Source organism: Hyperoodon ampullatus (assembly GCF_949752795.1).
Source record: "Hyperoodon ampullatus genome assembly, chromosome: 3".
In the NCBI taxonomy this organism is placed as follows: Eukaryota; Metazoa; Chordata; class Mammalia; order Artiodactyla; family Ziphiidae; genus Hyperoodon; species Hyperoodon ampullatus.
Window position 1 is genome coordinate 102,048,423 of NC_136916.1, and position 22,953 is coordinate 102,071,375.

At 41.4% G+C, this 22,953-nt stretch overlaps 1 protein-coding gene across 1 annotated transcript in view; it reads left to right on the forward strand.

Moving 5' to 3' along the window:
- Nucleotides 1-22,953, forward strand: part of LOC307049590 (neuroendocrine protein 7B2) — a gene marked incomplete at its 5' end in the record, with an annotated part of 55,438 nt that overhangs the window by 18,278 nt on the left and 14,207 nt on the right. The window contains one exon of the mRNA XM_079699139.1: nucleotides 22,719-22,868. Within this exon, the coding sequence (XP_079555265.1) occupies nucleotides 22,719-22,868 (150 nt within the window). The remainder of the gene's footprint in view (nucleotides 1-22,718; nucleotides 22,869-22,953) is intronic.

Sequence of the window (22,953 nt, forward strand, 5' to 3'; positions counted from 1 at the left end):
GCTGGGCCCGTGGGCCATGGCCGCTGAGCCTGCGCGTCCGGAGCCTGTGCTCCGCAACGGGAGACGCCACAACAGTGAGAGGCCCACGTACAGCAACAAAAAAAAAAAAAAAAAAAAAATTCTCTAGGGTATATATTTCTATGAAAAGAAAAATTGGGTCAAGCTCCATGCATATTTTTAGGCTCCATTTCCTACCTACTGTCAGATTGATTTCTGTAAATGTTGGAGTAATAGGGCTGCTCTCTCTTCCTCTGTGGGAATCTTGTCTCCCTTGTTAACTATTAGTATTACCTTTTTAAATCTTTTGACAGGCAAAAATGACACTCATTGTTTCAGCTTGTATTTATTTGATTACCAGCAAAACTGACCATCTTTCCATCTATCATGTAGCTATTTGCTTTTCATATTCTCCAAAATATTTGTTAATAAGGTGCATTGTTCTTTAGTAGATCGGATTGTGACTAACCACTTTCAGATTTTGCCTTCTTCACAGTGCAGGCTTATAACTGAAGTTCCTTAAGCTTTTTAGCAGCAGTTGAAGGGGAGTCTGGGAAGGGGTTGGGAGAAGAGATGGAAGGGAATGCTTGTGTATAAATTGGAGATTACCTAAATGAGAATTAACAGAACCCTGAAGTTGGCAGAAGAAAACAGGAGAGAATGGCTTATGCCTGAGGTCCTCAGACAGTGAGAGAGGAGGTAGCGCAGAAATACCTAGTCAGAGATTTCCCTGGTTGGCCACCAGGTGGTGCCATTGGCCTGGGACAATTTGGGATCTGGTCTGGGAGAGTGGGAGGAGGGTCATAACAAGTGGTCCCAGGTGAGTGAGGTGATAAGGAGGCTGAATGCCAAACACAGAGGACATTCACTTGTTGGGTGTTTGTGATTAACCTGCCAGTGATCACAAGTTGGCATGGTACGTGTGTGGGTGTGTGTTTATGTGTGTGTGCAGAGGAGGAAGGGAAGGTTAGGTCTGGTTATTTACTTATCTATTTATTGAGATATAATTCACATACCATACAATTCACCCATTTATGGCATACATTTTAATGGTTTTCAGCATATTCACATCACCACAGTCAACTTTAGACCTTTTTTATCATCCCCAGAAGAAACCCCATTCCCCTTAGCTATCACCACTCCTTCCATCTCTGCCCCCTCGTCCCCTCCCTTTACTTCCTATGCCCCTTTCCCAACCCCTGGCAACCACTCATCTACTCTATGGATTTGTCTACTCTGGACAGTTCATATAACGGGATCGTACAATGCGCGGTCTTTTGTGATAGGGGTGGTGTTCTCTGGCTGTTATTACTTGTCCCAGCCAACACTGCCCCAGCTGACTTTGTAACAAGAGGCATCAGAGTAGCGGGATAGACTGTTTCAAGTGCTGTGGCATTTCCAGGCCTGTTAAGATAGAGAAAACTACCGAGAACAGTGATATTCTCACCCGCTGGGTAATCAGAATCAGCTGGGAAGCTTTTAGAATTAAAGATCCCTGGCCCCCAATATCTCCAGGAATGTAAATTTGGTAGTTCTGGGGAGTTGCGGCTGCTGAGGATTTTTTTTTTTTTGGTGCCCCAGGTGATTCCAATGATTGTCTAGCTGTCAGCAATGGACAGTCAAGTAATGGAGAAAAGGAAACCTGGTTTGGAATGGAGGCATGAGAAAAAAATGACGTTTCCCTGCAGACCAGCTGTACCAGCTGCGGCTTCAAATCCACTGCCTCTCGTGGGAAGGGAGCTGCACACTTGTGATCACCACGTCCACACGCTACAAGGCTGGTTCATGTCAGAGCGTCATCTTTGACTTGGCATGACAACAGCGCATTTTTTGAAGGCCATCAAAGCCAGTGACATCAGCCTTATTTACTGTTCGGCTGGCAAGTGTCTGCAGTGGCGTACTGCAGAAAGAACACTGAATTAGAAACCAGAAACTCACCAGAATACCCCACTGAATACTCCCTGGGGCTCTTGTGAGCATCTGGTGAGAGTAGGTGAGAGGTGTGGCCTATGGCATAAATTAGGGTATTGGAAGCACAGGACGAGATGGGGCTTCAGAGAGCATCTTGTCCACCTGCCTCATTTCACAGTAGAGAAAATTGTGGTCTGGAGAGGCGAAGTTCCTCACTGAAGGTCACATACCAGCTGTTAGCAGTGCAGCCAGGACTGGGGCTGGGGGCTCAGGTCCTTTGCTGCCTTCTTTTCCCACTGTATCGTGTCCGCATCTCTCTCTTTTGGGACTTGAGGAATCCTATGCAGTTGCTTGTCATTTTCAGAAGCCAGGAAACCCAGGCCTAATTTGTCCATGGTTCCAGAGCTAATTGATTTATATTTGCTTTGGATAAGTAGGAGTTAAAATAATGGCAGATAAAAACTCCACGATGGTATTCATGGATGGCTTTTAAGAACAACCCAGAGCAGATCCAAGCTTTGTGAGGCTTGAAGCTTATGTAATTTGGAAACCCTCTTTAAGGCAAATAACACCAAATTACAAAATTAGGTCCAGGGCCTTGGAAGCAGTCTATGAAAATGAGAGGTTTTGATCTTCAGCTTCATTCACTTCACTGTAAATCCACCTCTAGGAGCAGTTATAGCAGCTAGTCATGTGTGTTCTGCTAGAATTTTTTGTTTGTATAAATAACACATAACCTGCTGAGAACCGTTTAGTTACCTCCAGTCTCACAGAATGGAGGCCATTCCATCAATGAATATGTCTTGAATAGCTGCTGTATGTAAAGAATACTGAGGGGGGAGTTCCCTGGTGGCTTAGTGGTTAGGATTCTGGGCTTTCACTGCCATGGCCTGGGTTCAACCCCTGGTCAGGGAACTGAGATCCCACAAGCTGTGCGGCCAAAAAATATATATATATACTGAAGGGGACAGAGAGAGGTAAAGAGGCTACAGTCTCACTTAGGAGATGAGGCTCCAAAGCATAATAATAAATCCATAATAATTTCTTCACAACTGTGGGCTGGGCCAGGGATGCCTAAGGAAACCCAACCTCTATCTGTGCCTCCAATTTTGGTCTCAGAGACCCTTCTTCCTCTCATAATCATTCTTCTCCCTCTATCAGGTGGGGAATAGACATCAACATAAGTAAAACCCTTGGGATTTCTGGATGAAAAACTTTTCATGGTTTAAATGACATTTCTGTGGTTGCACACCCCTCCCCAACTCACCCCAAAGTCCCTTAAATTTCAAATCACTGCCTTTAAATGAATTAAAAGTACATTTATTCATCAGGGCCCCTTTTCCCTAAAACTGTGCCTGATGCCACTGAATTAGTTAGAATAACATGAGTATCCTGAATAATCTCTATGCAGATTCTCAGGATATTTATTTCCATTTTGGTAAGGCATCTGTCTGTGCCCAATTCTGTTTTATTTAGTTGATCATATCAGCATTAACTCCTATATTTAAAAAAAAAAAAAGAGTGGTTTTTGCCACTTTCTGAAAGATATAACATGGCTACAGAGATAAATCTAGGGTCAAGAGGGGACCTAGTTTAGTGGAGGGTGTTTTCGTGATGTTTGTTTTATTTCATTTTTTATTGTTACACTTAGTTTTATTGAATTCCTTGGAGAAGTGAGGAGTCAGAGCTGTGAGTCCCTTTAGGTAAAATCAAGTACTGTTCGTGTCTTATCGAAATTTCCCTTTCCATTGGTGGGAGGAATGGCTGAGTCTTTGGTATCATCTAAAGCTCACTTTGTTTTTTCATGGCAGTTTTATTATTATTCAGAAATGAGCCTTCTGGAACGTTAAAGCACGAAGGGGCATTAAAACCTTGGGAGGGTTTACAACATCTCCTTGAAGTGCAGGGTGGAGTGTTCTGAGCCCCTGGTTTGAGGAATGGCTGGATCCTTCTAGTGTCATAACCAATCCCATCACTCTTGTGACCTTCCCTGTTTTGAATCATGGATTTCAAACATCCTCAAAAGCTCTTCTCCGGTAATTCCAAAACTCTTAACAAATCAATCCTAAGAAAAAATAAACAAATATGCAGTGGAGCAGAAGGATATTTAGGATATGGTTCTAATTAAAATTTTTAAGTTTTCCTTCTCAAAATCTTGTATAAGACCTTAAATATGAAAAAAACAAGCCTCGGAGTAGGAAAGCAGTCAAGGCCATTACCATTAGAGATTTTGAATTATATAGTAAATGAATAGTTTATTTGTTTTTCTACTTATTAACACCAAGAGAATCAAGTCATGGCTGTAGCTTTAAAATACCGAACGGCTGTCTATTGAATTGGGCATACATAGGGACGTATCATATAAGATGTAAATCCATCCTCCATCAGCCTATGAAACAGTGAGCCTGCTTGTTGTTAGATGGCTTCTAGTACAGGGACTACAAAAGAGGCACCTTCCGTGGGCACTCTCAAACTGCCCGAGGTAGGTTGGAACCATCTAGATGCTTGCCTGTCGCACAGTTACCTTGTGACGATCCAGTTTGCCAATTACCCAGGCCCATTTACCTCTGTTCCAACTCTGCTGGCCCTTCGGCTATTTCTCTGTTTGTTGACACCTGAATCCAAGGGGAAAGAAACGAACATTTATTAAGTGCTATGTTTGTACAAGTTAATCTTCTTAATGAAGTATTATTATCACTCCTGTTTTACAGAAAAGGAAAATGAATATTTAAAGGGGTAAGATAACTTGTCCAGGATCACATTAAGTTTTTAAGTATGGAGCACATGTATTGTAAAATTACAACAACTTAATATTTGCCAAGATCCATGCAAAAAAACTCACAAGGTCTATTTTATTTTATTTTATTTTATTAGTTTTTATATTTTTATTTTATTATTTGTTTTACTTGTATTTTTTTAATTTTTTATTTTTAACTTAAATTTGTTAAATTATTTTAAAATTTATTTTATTTATTTATTTATATTATTTATTTTATTTTTATTTTATCCTCATACCAACCCCTTCAAATTGGCATTATTTGTATTCTCATTTTACAGATGAGGTTATACAGTAGTGTGATGGAGCCAAGATTCAAACTCAAGCATTCAGACTGCAGAGCCTCCACTTTTGCACACCATGCCTCACCTCCTATGTGAGCTTGAGCTGTCCACACAGACCCCAGCCATGGGTGACTACTACACACTTGACATATGGCTGGTCGGAATTGCGATGTACTCTAAATATAAACTACACACCAGATTTGGAAGGCAGTACCAAAAAAAAAAAAAAAAAGAAAGAATGCAAAATATCTCATCAGTCATTTTTTATATTGATTACATGTTCATATAGCAATTTGCATAGTTTGGGATAAATTTTTCTAGTTATTAAATTTAACTTCATCTGTTCCTCTTTATTTTTTATTTTATTTTATTTATTTATTTTTTAAATTTTTTTTTCCGGTACACAGGCCTCTCACTGTTGTGGCCCCTCCCGTTGCGGAGCACAGGCTCCGGACTCACAGGCTCAGCGGCCATGGCTCATGGGCCCAGCCACTCTGCGGCATGTGGGATTTTCCCGGACTGGGGCACGAACCCGTGTCCCCTGCATCGGCAGGCGGACTCTCAACCGCTGCGCCACCAGAGAAGCCCCCTCTTTATTTTTTTGAAATGAGACTACTAGACAATTTAAAATTACCTATGTAGCTTTCATTATATTTCTATAGGACAGAGCTGCTATCTACTATTGCAAGTAAAGAGAGACTATGAAATTTAATTGTTTCTCATCAGTAGTTCTAGTTAAAATTTTAGTTGGTAAGGTGGGTGGGGAGGCTGAAGCCATTTAAAAATTTTTTAAATTATTTTTTAAGGCTATTTTAAAATGTAAGTCTGGATTTATGAATGAATTTGAATTATGCTTTCTTCACTCCCATTACTATTTGCGGGTAAGAAAGATTGCCATTTTTAAGGTTCAGAAGAAACGCGTGAGTTATGACTTCAATGTTGCATGGCATATGCCCTTCTTCTGTCCTCCCTGGTGGGAGCTGCTTCCACTTTCCACACAGCTTTGTGACAACCAACTTTGTGTCTCCTCCAGCATGCCATGGGCCCCTAGCTCCAGGTATGGTGCCTGGCACTTAGTTTATACTCAGTAAGTAGCTAAGCATTTTTTTGTTGGTTTTGACGTTGTCTTATTCCTTTTTAAAATTGATGGACATTTAGTTTATTTCCATTTTTGGGCTATTATGGATAATGTTGCTATGAACATTGAGTACGAATTTTGTGTGGGTGTATGTTTTAATATCTCTTGGGTATATACCTAGACCTGGAATTGCTGGGTCATATGATAGCTCTGTTGAACCGTTTGTAGAGCTGCCAGATTGTTTCCCAAAGCAGTTGTATCCTAGCACGTTCCCATCCACAGTGTGAGGATGTTGTTTTATTCTTAATAATGTTGCCAGGCAGAGATTACATGGCTACAAAAGGAAGAAGTTGGGAATATGTGTGTGAGATGGGAAAACTACAGGCCAGAAAAACTATACCAAATGTTTGCGGAGGATTTCGTCCCAGTGTCCCCCCTGCCCACCAACCCTCCAACACACACACCACCTGCCCTCTCCTCCTGAGGCTGCAATTCAAAAACAAAAAAGAAAGAAAGAAAAAAGGTAATAACTGCTAGAAACTCAGAAAAGAGTGTCCTATAAGATCACTGTTTGTCCAAAACAAATGTTTATGCTAGCTCTTTATAAGATGCTTAGTTACTTACAGCAGCTCTGGATGGAGAAAGGGAAATAGGGGATCGATAATGCAGATACCAGTTGGTAAGACCAGGTGGGATCATTCTTTGTCATGGCCCAGAGGCCTTCCCTGACCGGAATTGAGTCCCTTTGTCTTAATCTACAGACAAGGGGACTGCCATAGGAAATGATTGCATTCCTGGGCATGTACCTTCTGGGCTAGGTTGCTGTTCCTCTGGCCAGTACAGAACCTCAGAAAGGAGACTCTTGACACCAAGCACAGGACTGCCAAGCCCTGTCACCTCCCATCTCCATCCCATCCAGAATGGACCCGCCATGGCCTCTGCTACCCCTTATTCACGCCTCCTTCTCAGCCCTGTGTTCCTAGTGACCTGCTGCCCCTGTAACACTCAAGCTGGTGGGAAAGAAATTATCAAAGAGCTTTAAGTCTGGAGCAGAGGACCACCTCCATGATCCCAAATGGCTTGTTGCTGACGTCACCTGTCGGCTCACCCAGTCATTGCTTCCCTATTTTCTATACTTCTGCAGACCTCCTTTTTTTTTCCTTTGTGTTGGAAGCTATTTCCTTGGATGCTTGATCACTCATCATGAACCTTGCAGCCATTTCCTTGGCTCCGGTTTGGCCTCTGATGTCCTCCTTACGTTGATTTCTGCCTGCCTATCAGGATCGTCACCGCAACTGTCCTTTCTCCTGACCTGAGAACCTGACATAGCCTGCTTGTCTCTGTAGCTGGTACACCAGGGGGCCTGGAACTCCTGTTAGTGAAGTCATGACTTTAAGTTAAAATAATTATCCCAAGAATTCTCTAAGGTGCAAATATATTATACAGGAGCAGAGTACCACATGTCAATTCATACTTCTTAGTAGAGGAGTGACACCCAGGATTTGTGTCAGGAATGACAGCCAGGCTCTGGACAGAGGCTGTCATCAGTAAGTGAAGTTTCAGAAAGGAAGATGCAGTTGGGGGCTTTGAATCGTTGGAGACAGCAGGACTCCTGGATGGAATCAGGTGCTAGAGGGTCCAAGTTCATAGTTTGACTTTTTTACCAATATTCTCACCTAATACCATCCCCCCACAATTTTGTCTGTATGTTCCATTTTTTCAACATTAGTTGATACCTCAACTTAAGCTCCACTGCCTCCCAGTTAAGTCATATCATTTCAGCAAGAATCATAGACTACAGGTTTTAAAGGACCCTGAATGGGTTTTAACCTCAGTACAAAAACATACCTGGCCTCCATACAAATTGCCAAATAGAGACTTCATTTCAGGCAGACTTCATTTCATTTCATGAAGGGACTGAAGATGCTACTGTAAATTACCTGTTAAAATGATTTTTTCAAAATTCACAGCTACCCTAAAAATGCCTCATTTTCAAATTAATGTATTTTGCTTTAATTTGGAGTTTTGGGTGTATGTGTTGGGCAGGGGCAGGGCTTGTGGCTGCAGGAAAATGAGTTAAATTCACAGAATAGAATCTGAACTTTTGCAAATGAGTAAACAGCCAAAACAAACACCACTTTGGAAAAAAATACACATTTTCTCCTTTTGAAAAGCAAGCAATGCCTAAGCAAAATACCTTAAAAGTGAACTAAAAAGCTTTTCTAAAATAAACAACTCTGCTTGTGATCCTAAATTGGGACCATATGGAGATGTGAAAGCTACAAACGCAGTACACTTCAACTCCGACTTTCTGCCTTCACTGTTTCCGTGCCTCCAAGTAGAAGCTGATAATGTTGCCTTTGGTCCCAAAGGAGCCTGAGTCTTTTAGATCCTAGGATGAGGGAGGAAGCAAAAGAAGAAAGAAAAGTCATGAAAACAAATGCCTTTCAAGACAAAATATCTGCACAGCGAGTTTCATTTTTGCTTACTTGCCAACAGGCGCAACTCAATTCAGATCTGTCCGGCATGTATAGGATGATGCCGCTGAAATAGGGTGCATTTGCCAGTGATGCAGGCTACGTGGGTAAGTCCCTGTTGAGGGACCAGGCTCGCACTCAGAGCATTAGGATAGCTTTAGCAAGCTGCCTGGACCAGCCCCCTGCCCTGGGGCAAATCGATGAATAAGCCAGTTCAGCATAGATAGAATCATTCCTTTGTTTTTCTCAATTACCAAATGTTGTGTGCTTTGGGGTCACTTGTCATGAGTTTAGAGAATGTGAATGTTGCAACATAAGTCCTCACCGTTCTAAACAGCCTAAACTACATTCTGTTACTAGGGAGGAGATTTGAGGACATAACATCCATCTCTAATTGTACGTGATCAGATGCTCATTTTCTCATTCTAGGATACATATTTCTTTTCCCCCACTGTGCTCATGGTCTGTTCCATGAAATTGGCACTTATATGTGTTTATGTGGATGTGTTTTGTCCCCTGTAAGTGGATGACAAAGCCTTGAGAAAGAGATTATGCTGCCTGGTTGAGGCAGGGGGGTGCTTGCCCTGAAAAACATGAGTAGAATGAGTTCAAGCATTAATTTTTTAGCTTTAAGTGGATGAGGAGGCACTGCTGTAAATAAAAAGTTCAACTGTTTTTGAGCCCCTGTTTCTCACTGCCCCAAATACAGAACTGTGGGCATCAGAATGAAAAATATGTAGGATCGTGAATTTGGGCTCTGTTAATTGTGCTGTTAGGAAACATTGATTGGATAATGAAAGCAGTTAACATTTATTGAGTTCTTACTACATTCCAGGCGCTTAGCTATGCATGTAGCAAATTATGCACAAGTGAAAAAGGGTTTGGGATGTCATCAGATGTGCAACAGCATGTGGATTTGAACCCAGGGCCCAAACAAAGGGAGGCTATAAAGGTTCTTTATATAAAAGGTGCTCTCTTGTCTGTGGGGCTTCAGTAAATGAAAATTAGTTGCTTTTCATAACTATGTTTTTTTTTTTTTTTGGCGTTACGCAGGCCTCTCACTGTTGTGGCCTCTCCCGTTGCGGAGCACAGGCTCCGGACGCGCAGGCTCAGCGGCCATGGCTCACGGGCCTAGCCACTCCACGGCATGTGGGATCTTCCTGGACCGGGGCACGAACCCGTGTCCCCTGCATCGGCAGGCGAACCCTCAACCACTGCACCACCAGGGAAGCCCTCATAACTATGTTTGAATTTTAGGACTCTCATTTCTCACCAGGAATCAAAGCAAAAAAGGCCTTAATGCACAGAGTTAGTTTTGAGAATGGACATGTACAGAAAGCTCCTTTAAAAAAAAATTTTATTGAAATATAGTTGATTTACTATGTTGTGTTAATTTCTGCTGTACAGCAAAGTGATTCAGTTATACATATACATATATATTCTTTTTCCTATTCTTTTCCATTATGGTTTATCACAGGATATTGAATATGGTTCCCTGTGCTATACAGTAGGACCTTGTTGTTTATCCATCCTATGTAGAATAGTTTGCATCTGCTAACCCCAAACTCCCAATCCTTCCTTCCCCCACCCCACCTCCTCCTTGGCAACCACAAGTCTGTTCTCTATGTCTGTGAATCTGCAGAAACTACTCTTAATTGTTTTCACTTCTTCCTTTTAGCCCACTTAAATTATTGGGCTTTAAGGAAGAAGAAACAGATGTCAGACATCAAAAATTTAAAGATCTCACCCCTTAAGTTGGCTATTTCTTTCAGGTGTTTTTCCCCCATTAATAAGGGCTAAGTTGTTTGTCTCTTTCCAGCCCTTTCTCCTTGCTTCTGTCTTTGCTCCAGTGCAGACAGTCGTGTGCTTGCCTGAAACTTGCCTGAATGCTGCACTAAGGAGAAACCCATGGCTGTACAGGAGGTGACAGGTTACAGGCATACCTCATTTTATTGCACTGCACAGATGTTGCGTTTTTGACAGATTGAAGGTCTGTGGCAACCCTGTGACGAGCAAGTCTATCGGTGCCATTTTCCCAACAGCATGTGCTCACTTTGTGTCTGTGTCACATTTTGGTAATTCTCGCAATAAGTCAAACTTTTTCATTATTATTGTATTTGTTATGGTGGTCTGTGATCAGTGATCTTTGATGTTACTACTACGACTTGCTGAAGGCTTGGAGGATGGTTAGCACTTTTTAGCAAGATGGTATTTTTTAATGAAGGTATGTGCATTTTCTTTTAGGCATGATGCTATTGCACACCTAACAGACTACAGTATAGTGGGAACATAATTTTTATATGCGCTGGGAAACCCACACATTTGTGTGACTGGCTTTATTGTGATATTTGCTTGATTGTGGTGGTCTGGAACTGAACCCACCACATCCCCAAGGCCCGCTTGTTGTCCTCCAAGCTGAGAAGTGACAGCACTTTTTGTAAAAGTGTATGTGTTTATAGGTTGTGGGAAAAAACCCGCAAGCTTTTGGGGCCAGCCAGCCCTTCCTCCTTAAGGCCCCCTCTGTCCCCTCATGTCCAGCCGGGGCTGCCTGATCACAGTACCCACACCTGCCCTGTGGCCTCGGAAACCAATATCAGGGGCCCCGCCTGCCTCACTTTTCTTTTCTCCTCAGCCCCGGCCAGGGGCCTTTGCTGTCTTTCGCTTTCTTTCCTCTTTCTCAGCTGCCCCCTCCTTTGCCCCTTCAAAGGGACAAACCAAAAGAGGGCAGCATTAGTTGGAATCACCTCTCCGACTGCTTCAGTCTCCCAGACCGTGAACAAAAGGAAAGCTGGACATCGCTTTATAAATGATGTATGGAGACACGCGGTTGGAATGAAGGCCCAGACCGCAGTGTATTTTTAGCATCTGCTGTTTGTGGTAACATAAGTGAAAACTGCTGGATCCGTTCCCTTCAGCTGAATGGCTGGTATTCAGGCGAGTGTGCCCGCTGCCTGCCAAACTCTCCTCACGGAACTCCCTCTTTAGGAGGTAGGTGACCGGCTCCCTGGCACCAGGCTGCCCCGTCGCACGGTCCCCCCGGCGGCCCCAGCGCGGGGCTGCGGGTGAGACTCCTGGCTGCGAGCTTGGCAGGGTGTTGCCGGATTGTGAAGCCGAGTCTGCAGGGCAGGGGCTGTGCCTGGCCGCTCTCAGCCTTCTGGCGTGAGGCTGGCGCTCAGACACGCGGGACCCACGGTGTTGAGGCCCGTGGCTGGAGCCCTGTCTTAGAGTCACCCCGCTGGTGCCTGGCTCGAGGGGGGCCATCGACCCCGCCGGGGTCGCTGACACTCTGGAGCCTCAGAGTGAGCTAGAAAATACGAGAGAGGCCCCTTTTATGCTGATACGCCATGCTACCAACTATTGCTCAGGAGCACGAGCTGATCTTTAGGTGATGGACGACAGGAGGCCCCGGGGGGCTCTCCCGGTGCCTGGAAACAGCGCTGGGATCTCAGGCTCCCAATAGCACTGACTTGCTGAGCGGCTTTAGGCAAGTAACGATCTCCTAGGACTCCCTTTCTCACAGTTTTGAGTAGTAACTCTCGTCCCAATGACCTCACTAAAATGGTTTTAATAAGGAGATGGAAGTACTTTGAAAGTGTTGAAATCAGAGCGTTACAAAAAGGCGGGGGAGTGGTGCAGCCCCTGTTCATTTTCTTCTTTTCTGACCAACCTTGACTTCTACCAAAACCATCCCCCTCAGCCCCGGGCTCTTGCATCGTGGCGTGACCCAACGGGCTCTGCGGAGGACGTCGCTTATTCCCTGAGAACGTACCTTCGTGCTTCATGAGCACGTCTTTACTTCCAGTGCCCACAGAATTCATTAGAATGGGAAAGGGTGCAGTGGGCTCCTTTTCTTGTGAAATGTGTGCGAGCGCCTCTATAATTAAAATACAACCTTAAATAAAGGGACTTCAGCTGTACCTAGAGCTCCCTTATCTGAAACCTCAAGTGACTTTTAAAAAGCCTCTCAGCAGCCATGCTGAATGTCACAAACTCCATGAACCAAGATGGTCACTCCAAGGTCTCTCTCAGTGCTGACTCTTATTTTGCATATAATTCGAATAAGTCTGGCCCTCTGGTTTTCGAGCCCTTGCTGCTGAAAGTGTGGTTAATGGAGCAATAGCATCAGCATCACCTGGGGGCTCGTAAGAAATGCAGAGGCAGGTCCACCCCATCTTTTGATCAGACTGCATTTTGACGAGATCCTCGTGTGAAGCATATGTGTGTGGTAAAGCAAATTTGAAGACAGGACTTACAGGGCCTTGACCCACTCTCAGTTTATTTATTTATGCACTGAGCTTTATTATGAAAAGCACTGGGGATGACTGGGATTAATAGCTTACAAAGAGGGAGGAGACAAAGAACTTTAAAAGCCCTAGCAGCTGGGACCGCTTAATACAATTGTATTGCTGTATACATTTTAATGCTCTGAGAACACACTGCTACAAAACTATATAGTCACGGATATTCCCAATACTAGGCCCAAGTCATCAAGAAGAGGTAAAGCCATATTTCAAAGCTGCTGTTTAGAGTATTTACCTAAAGTTCATGGTGAAAATTTTTCCTTAAAGTGGTTAAATAAATGAATATTGATGTTAATGGGGATGTTTCAGTGATCTGGATACTATGTGGAAAACCATATTCTCCAGTAAAGAGATAAGTGAGATGTTACTATAATTGGAAACCCCAGTTCGCTCAGATTTTATTGTTTTTGTTTTGAATTTTAGAATTTTATTTATTTTTTTATACAACAGGTTCTTATTCAGATTTTGCTCCCCTGGTGGCGCAGTGGTTGAGAGTCCGCCTGCCGATGCAGGGGACACGGGTTCGTGCCCTGGTCCGGGAAGATCCCACATGCCGCAGAGCGGCTGGGCCCGTGAGCCATGGCCGCTGAGCCTACGCGTCCGGAGCCTGTGCTCCGCAACGGGGGAGGCCACAACAGTGAGAGGCCCGCGTACCGCAAAAAAAAAAAAAAAGATTATGTTTTTTATGCACTCCATTTAGGAGAGTTAGATGACATCAAGATAAGGTGCGATACAGAAGATTTACTGCATAACTAAACAGCTAAAAAATTCAACTGTTAAAACCAAAAAAACCCATGACTATCCAGAGCCGGGTAAAATTTTAGGGGTCAGTAAGTAGTATTCAGTTTTCATATTTTCATTTACTAGATAATGACAACTGATCTTCAGAATCACTAAGGCAGGAAAATGGATTTGAAACTGAATGGAGTTTTTAATTAACCAGAAAAGTGAGTGCCTTTTTCTGGATAAGTGATTATTGGTGGTGCTGGTTCCCGGCTGGTGGTCCTCTGGAGTCTTGCTGGGAGCTGCCATGTTGAGACCCGCCAAGGCTACAGGTGGCAAAGCATGCAGCTGAGGCTGACCAGATAGCTGTCTGAAACCAACAAGATCAACCACCCATTAGAACTGCCAAACTAAAAGGACACGCAGAGGAGGGAGAATCCCAGCACAAAGCAGGGATGGGAGTGCAGGAAAGAGCTGAGAGATGTTGGAGAAATTCCCCAAGATGTGGAAAAAGCCTTGGCAGATTTTTATGGAGGGCTCCAGTGCAGGCCAAGAAGGAGATTTAAGGGCCTTGGCCTAGGTCAGACCAACCCAGGTCTCTTTCCCTTCTTCCCCTTCCCTGCTCTCCCTGGCCTCTGAACATCACAACTGACTGGCACTTTACTGCCATAACAATGCAGAGAAAACCTACCAATGATTTGATGTCTAGAATTTGAAAATAAACAGCTGGGTGGTACCAGTTTTATTGTATAAAGCAAGGTTTATATAAGCAAAAGGGCTTATAACTTATTTGGCAAGAATTAAATATTTTCTATCTATTCTAGAAACGTGTGGCTGTGACGGAAACAAATAAAGCATCATCACAGGATAGAAATAATTAATTGCCTGAAATAATTTAAAAGCTGTAGTGAAAGATCCCCTCTTTGCCAATGGCATTATTTTCCCAAATCAAGGGGGCTCTAGACTTTGGAAACCTCATGGACTCTTGACTCATCTCTCCTTGTGCACTGTTTGAAATTTCTCTTATTTCTACTCATGCTGTGGCCACCCCAACCCCAATCCTTATTGCTTCTCCCCTGAGTTTTAGCAATAGCCTTTTATTAGGTCTTCTTAACTTCATTCTAATTTACCTATGTACAGTGGTCTTCAGAAGGGTGCTTGGGTAGAGTGGATCTGGAGTAGAGGGCATTGGAATTTTGAAAAACTCCACAAGTGATACTGACGTGCACCCCAAGGTAGGAAAGGGGGCCTTAAACTGTTGATAAATTAATGTTCTATACAACATCCAATTATTATATCACTCTCCTGCCCAGAAAGCTTTGGTTGCTATTTCTTATTATATCAATTCATACTTTTCAGCTTGGCATTGGCCTTCTCCTCTCCCATCCAGCTTCTCCCTTCCCCAGCAGTGCTCATCACTGGTGCTCAAATATCCCATGCTCACACCTACCTCTGTGCCCTCGCGTGTGGTTTTTTCATTGCCACCTATAAGGATGGATCCTGCCTTTCATGATTCAACTCAAGTGTCACCTCTTCCATGGAAGTTTTCCTGGAAGGTTCCCTATTTCCTGAATTTCTACATCATTTATAGTCTATGACATAATGAATTATATCAGGGAATGTATCTTATCACGTACCACTGGCTTATTGTGTTGGTGCTAAACAACCAACTAGAATGAAGAACCAAGTAGAGAGCAGGAATCATGTCTTTTACGTCTGTGTCTTCTACAGCACTGCACATAATCATTGGTACATTGCTTCCTGCAGTCAGTCCTCCACATCCTAGATCTGGGTTAGATGTTTCTTCTCTACACACCTGTGACATCTCACTGTATCCCAGTTACACTATAAGTGCATCACAACTCTGCATCTTAAATCTGCGCTTCTTTTTTTTATTGAGTTATAGTTAATTTACAATGTTGTGTTAATTTCAAGTATATAGCAAAGTGACTCAGTTATATACCAATATATATATATAATATATATATATTCTTTTTCAGATTATTTTCAGATATATTCTTTCAGATATATTCTTTTTCTGATTCTTTTCCATTATAGGTTATTACAAAATATCGAGTATAGTTCCCTGTGCTATAGAGTAGCCTATTTTCTTTTTTTTTTCTTTTTTTTTTTTGCAGTACACGGGCCTCTCACTGTTGTGGCCTCTCCCATTGCAGAGCACAGGCTCTGGACGACCAGGCTCAGTGGCCATGGCTCACGGGCCCAGCTGCTCCGCGGCATGTGGTATCTTCCCGGACCGGGGCACGAACCCGTGTCCCCTGCATTGGCAGGCGGACTCTCAATCTCTGCGCCACCAGGGAAGCCCTAGAGTAGCCTATTTTATATACATTAGTGTGTATATGTTAATCCCAAACTCCTAATTTATCCCTCCTGCCTTTAACCCTTTCCCCTTTGGTAACTATAAGTTTGTTTTCTATGTCTGTGAGTCTATTTCTGTTTTGTAAATAAGTTCATCTGTATCATTAAATATGTGTTTCATTATGTATCTCTTACAGACTGTAAGCTCTGTGAGAGCAGGGCCCATATTTACCTGGTTCATCACTGACCCTCTAGTCCACGTCTTGATGTGTAGTATGTACTCAGTACATATTTTTTTAAGCTGCCTGAATAATGATTTTAAAATATGTTTGGTTGAGTATGAGACAAATGGACCAAATAGCATCCATGGCATCCTAACAGTTTGGTTGACTTGGTTTCAGGTGCAATAGATCAGCATAATCTAAACATTATACTGAACCAGATAAATAGCATTTGATTGTATACTCAATTATATCTTTTTCTAATTATTTTCTATATGTGGTTACTTGTCTATAAAATTCAAGCTCTTGGAGAGCAAAGGATAGCTTTTTTTTTTTTTTACTTCCATCTATCTCCCATAGTTCCTCAGTATTTCTTGATTTGATGTCATTAAATATAGTTTTAAAAGAGCCTGTGTTATAATGTATCTGCCTGGTGCTAAACATCTGTTGCTTCCTAACAAGAGTGCCATTCATTCTAATGGCACTGGTACACAGAGGTAAACAGAGCCTTGGCAGGTCTTCCATAAAGGAAACTGTGTTTGCTTCTTTCATTAATTACTAATGGAGCATTAAGACATGCACTCTCCCTGAAGCCAAGTTGGATAATTCCTGGCACTTAAGGCTAGGGTCCTTTCAAAAGTTAAGACATGTATTGACACACCAGAAGGCATGCCCTATAGCAAGCACAGTGGTGGCTCTAATGCCAAGATTGTACAGAACTTTGAATATATCAATACTAAGTGTACTGATCTATCTCTCTAACTTTTTGCAGGTCTTGAGTTAATGTGAGTTAATAAATGTGAATTTCTAGAATGTCTCTGAAGGCAGGCACCTCAGTATAAATTGGAAAAATCATCAGAGAGATACAGAAAGTTTAAAAATAAAAGAATGATCAAAGATTCACCAGACAAAACAACAGAATGAGAGTGGCAAAGCTAATAGAAGAAATATGTATAAAGATATGATTTGTCACAGAGCTGGAGGAATCAGGCTCCCAGACTTCAGATTCTACTACAAAGCTACAGTAATCAGGACAGTATGGTACTGGCACAAAAACAGAAATATAGATCAATGGAACAGGATAGAAAGCCCAGAGGTAAACCCATGCACATATGGTCACCTTACTTTTGATAGAGGAGACAAGAATATAAATGGAGAAAAGACAGCCTCTTCAATAAGTGGTGCTGGGAAAACTGGACAGCTACATGTAAAAGAATGAAATTAGAACACTCTCTAACACCAAACACAAAAATAAACTCAAAATGGATTAAAGACCTAAATGTAAGTCCAGACACTATAAAACTCTCAGAGGAAAACATAGGCAGAATACTCTATGACATAAATCACAGCAAGGTCTTTTTGACCCACCTCCTAGAGAAATGGAAATAAAAACAAAAATAAATAAATGGGACCTAATGAAACTTAAAAGTTTTGCACAGCAAAGGAAACCATAAGGCGAAAAGACAACCCTCAGAATGGGAGAAAATATTTGCAAATGAAGTAACTGACAAAGGATTAATCTCCAAAATTTACAAGCAGCTCATGCAGCTCAATATCAAAAAAGCAAACAACCCAATCCAGAAATGGTCAGAAGACCTAAGTAGACATTTCTCCAAAGAAGATATACAGATTGCCAACAAACACGTGAAAGGATGCTCAACATCACTAATCATTAGAGAAATGCAAATCAAGACTACAATGAGGTGTCACCTCACACCAGTCAGAATGGCCATCATCAAAAAATCTACAAACAATAAATGCTGCAGAGGGTGTGGAGAAAAGGGAACCCTCTTGCACTGTTGGTGGGAATGTAAATTGATACAGCCACTATGGAGAACAGTATGGAGGTTCCTTAAGAAACTAAAAATAGAACTACCATATGACCCAGCAATCCCACGACTGGGCATATACCTAGAGAAAACCATAATTGAAAAAGACACGTGCATCCCAATGTTCATTGTAGCACTATTTACAATAGCCAGGACATGGAAGCAACCTAAGTGTCCATTGACAGATAAATGGATAAAGAAGATGTGGTACATATATACAATGGAATATTACTCAGCCATAAAAAGGAATGAAATTGGGTCATTTGTAGAGACGTGGATGGACCTAGAGTATGTCATACAGAGTGAAGTAAGTCAGAAATAGAAAAACAAATACCATATGCTAACACATATGCATGAAATCTAAAAAAAAAAAAAAAGGTTCTGAAGAACCTAGGGGCAGGACAGGAATAAAGACACAGATGTAAAGAATGGACTTGAAGACACAGGGAGGGGAAAGGGTAAGCTGGGATGAAGTGAGAGAGTGGCATGGACATATATACACTACCAAATGTAAAATAGATAGCTAGTGGACAGCAGCCACATAGCACAGGGAGATCAGCTCGGTGCTTTGTGACCACCTAGAGGGGTGGGATAGGGAGGGTGGGAGGGAGACCCAGGAGGGAGGAGATATGGAGATATATGTGTATGTGTAGCTGATTCATTTTGTTATAAAGCAGAAACTAACACACCATTGTAAACCAGTTATACTCCAATAAAGATGTTAAAAAAAAAGATATGAGTTTTCAATTAATTTTTTACTTTGCCAATTAATAACACAATTAAAATGAAGAATTTATACTCTTGGACATGCCAATTAGCATAGCATCAAAATGCTAAAGCAAAAACTGAGAAATAAAAGATACTGACAGACACTTATTGGTAGTAATAGATTTTAACACATAGCCATCAGATTATGATAAAGAGATAAAATATGAATAAGGACATAAAAGAATATGATTAAGAATGTTGAATAATTGGCTATATATATTTTTTAACTTATTTATTTTATGTATTTGTTCTTGGCTGTGTTGGGTCTTCGTTGCTGTGTGCGGGCTTTCTGTAGTTGCAGCGAGTGCGGGCTACTCTTCGTTGCAGTGCGCAGGCTTCTCATTGCGGTGGCTTCTCTCTTGCAGAGCACAGGCTCTAGGTGCACGGGCTTCAGTAGTTGTGGCTCGCAGGCTCAGCAGTTGTGGCGCACAGGTTTAGTTGCTCCACAGCATGTGGGATCTTCCCAGACCAGGGCTTGAACCTGTGTCCCCTGCATCGGCAGACAGATTCTTAACTACTGCGCCACCAGGGAAGCCCTTGGCTATATTTAGATGTTTGTGGATTATATAAAAATACATCTTAAATACTCACAAGGAAAATTTATAAAAATAATATCTTTTTCTTTAAATGTAGAAATTTTGCAGGTTTGCTCACAAAGCAGTGAAATATTGTATAAATGTAGACAAAACAACCCAGTTACTTTACAGTGTCTATATTTGGAAGATAGAGGAATTTGGAATTAAAGGAGGTACAATTATCCTTTTAAGAATAAGTGTTAATCGGGACTTCCCTGGTGATCCAGTGGTTAAGACTCCGTGCTTCCACTGCAGGGGACGCAGGTTCGATCCCTGGTTGGGGAGCTAAGATCCCACATGCCATGCTGTGAGGTCAAAAAAACAAAGAAACAAACAAAAAAGAATAAATGTTAATCAGACATAATAAATTAAGACAAAAAAATGCAATGTCACTTCAGAGAGACAATATGATTCCCAGGACACTAAGAGCTAGCCATGATCCTACTGAATATATCAATATTTCCAAAGAAAAATTGTGTTGATCCAAAGGGGAGCTAGGTCAACCAAAAAAGAGAAAAATATAAAGCAAGATTCAGAGGGCACACCTTGGCTCAGCTCATCCAGGGGAAAACAGAGCCTCACCCAGCTAGACTTAAGTAATATAAACTATTGGCAAGACCATTCTTCTCATGAAGGTAGAAGTATGGTTACCTTAGCCTGAGTTTGTTCTAATTTCATGCACATCAAGCAAGCACCTTTTGATTTGGCCCTTTGTGTATAGGTCTATGTACAGGGTGATTGTGCATCAAGGGAGCTGTGTCACAATAAGGTTAATAAATAGGAATTCATTCCTGAAATGGCTGCTCTAGGGTTGGAAAAGTAAGGTTCCTGAACCTTATAGGATATTAAGGCTACAAGAGAAGAGTCCGGAAGTTGACATGCATTATATTTAAGTAAAGTAAGTTACACAACATAAGTTGCTCTTATTCACTACTGTGCCTTGGTATTTAGAGCAGGTTTTGGTATCTATGGGGCACCTAAATATTTGTTGAAGGAATGAAATATGTGGGGAAGAACAGAATCACTTAACAAATGGGAAAATGGTTAATTATTTTACATGCACTAAAACACATAGCGTATAGATTACAGAGTTAATTCTTTCTTTTCTTTTTTTTGAAATATAGTTGACTTGCAATATTATATTAGTTTCAGGTGCACAGCGTAGTGATTCGATGTTTTTTAAAAATATTTATTTATTTTCCTTTTTTTTTGGCTGCGTCGGGTCTTAGTTGTGGCACATGGAATCTTTGTTGAGGCACGTAGGATCTTTTTCGTTACAGCGTGCAGTCTGCTTGAGTTTCTCTCAAGTTGTGGCACGGGCTCCAGAATGCATGGGCTCTGTAGTTTGCACATGGGCTTAGTTGCCCTGCGGCATGTGGGATCTTAGTTCCCTGACCAGGGATCGAAACTGCATCCCCTGCATTGGAAGGCAGATTCTTTACCACTGGACCACCAGGGGAGTCCCAGTGATTCAATATTTTTATAGATTATGCAATGTACAAAGTTATTATAATATCATTGAGTGTATTCCCTGTGCTGCCCATTACCTCGCTGTGACTTTTTTATTTTATAACCTCAAGCTTGTGCCTCTTAATCCCCTTCATTTATTTCACCCAACCCCCTGCCACCCCCATTCCTCTCTGGCAACTACTAGTTTGTTCTCTGTATCTGCAAATCTGTTTCTGTTTTGTTATATTTGTTCATTTGTTTTGTTTTCCAGATGCCATATATAAGTGAAAACATACAGTATTTCACTTAGCTTAATACCCTCCAGGTCCATCCATGTTGTCATAAGTGGCAAGATTTCGTTCCTTTTTATGGCTGAGTAATATTCCACTGACTCTCTCAATAGATAGATAGATATATATAGATATCTTCTTTATCCATTCATCTATTGATGGACACTTAGGTTGCTTTCATATCTTGGCTGTTGTAAATAATGCTGCAATTAATATTGGGCTGCATATATATTTTTGAATTAGTGTTTTCAGTTTCTTTGGATAAATACCAAGTAGTGGAATTGCTGGATCATATGATAGTTCTATTTTCATTTTTTGAGGAACCTCCACCCTGTTTTCATAGTGGCTGTACCAAAGAGTTAATTTTAAAAATAGAAAAACTGAAAGAAATATCTAAATGTTGATAGTACTTTTGAAGTGGCAATAGTTTTGTAAGTTTAGAAGGTGAGAAGAAATCACAAAGGATAACAACAAGTCTGAGTGAATAAATATTAAAAACTTATGTTAGCAAACTATCGATATTACAAATTTAATAACCAGAATTCAGTCAGACAACATGGGGAAGTGTTTGCAGGAAATGTAATGGCCAAAGGCCTGATATCTTTATTATGTAAAATGTTCATGCAAATTGATAAGAGAAACACTAAAAGCCCAAGAGCATAAACAGACAACTCACAGAAAAGAAATTAAAGCTAGTAAATAAACACATGGAAAAATATTTGAGCTAGTAATCAAAGACATTCAAAATAAAACTAATTCTTCTAAAAGATTTTAAATTAGCAAAGACAACATAAAACTTTATTTTTGCAGACCCCAATGCTGGTTAAGATGTTATAAAAATGGTATTCTCAGATTTTGTTGATGATATTTTATTAATTGATACCTCCTTTTTGGAAAACAGTTTGGCAATATAAAGAGCCATAAAATATTTATAGCCTTTGACCCAGTAATTTGACTTCTGGGAGTCTCTCCTAAGGAAAACTAATCTAAAATATGGAAAAAATTAAATGCCCAAGAGTAAATTGGGAAACACTAAACATCCCACAAAGTGGGAATGATTAAAATGTTGTGGTAGAGCCACTGGATAGAAGACTACATATTCATTTATAATCAAGGGGATAGAGACCATGCAGCCACATGCTTTAATAGTAAGTGGAAAACCAATAAACACTTAGATATAAAAAGATGTGCAGAGAAGAAAATTGAAGTAAATGCACCCAGTTTTAAGTGGTTGATCTAGAATGGCAAGAGGACAAAGACATTTTTCTTCATCTCCCTTTTTTGTGGTAATTGGTTGTCATTCAGCCTGTTCTTTTACCTGGATGCCAGTTGCATCCTCTTCTCTTCCCTGAGCTCCATGCCCAGCTTCCAAACCCCAGCCCATCTGTGTCAGTGCCACTCAAGCTCCAACTCATTCAAGAAGCCCTCCCCATCCTATCAGCCAAATGAAACTCTCCCTTTACTCTGCTCCCAATGCTATATTTTAACATGTCTATTATAGCACATATACAGTGTGCCCTGTGTGGAAATGATATATGTGCAGTATGTGTCTGTTTCCACAACTAAAATTTTAACCCCCTAGAGGGTAGGAACTGTTGGATTTCCTTTTTTCTCTCCACAGCGTAGGGCACAGTGCTTTGTCTGTATGGTATGCCCGAATAAATATTAGTTGAAATGAATGTCATTGTACTGAAATGAACTACTTCTGATTCCCTGGCAGGTGGAGCTCATGAAGGTCTTCAGCACTTGGGTCCCTTTGGCAACATCCCAAACATTGTGGCAGAGTTGACCGGTGACAACATTCCCAAGGACTTCAGTGAAGATCAGGGCTACCCAGACCCTCCAAATCCCTGTCCAGTTGGAAAAACAGGTAGTGGGCATGCCCTTGGGTTCTCATGAAATGTAGAGCCTTTGGGAGGAAATTAAAAATTCTAACATTGGCTGCACATGTCCAG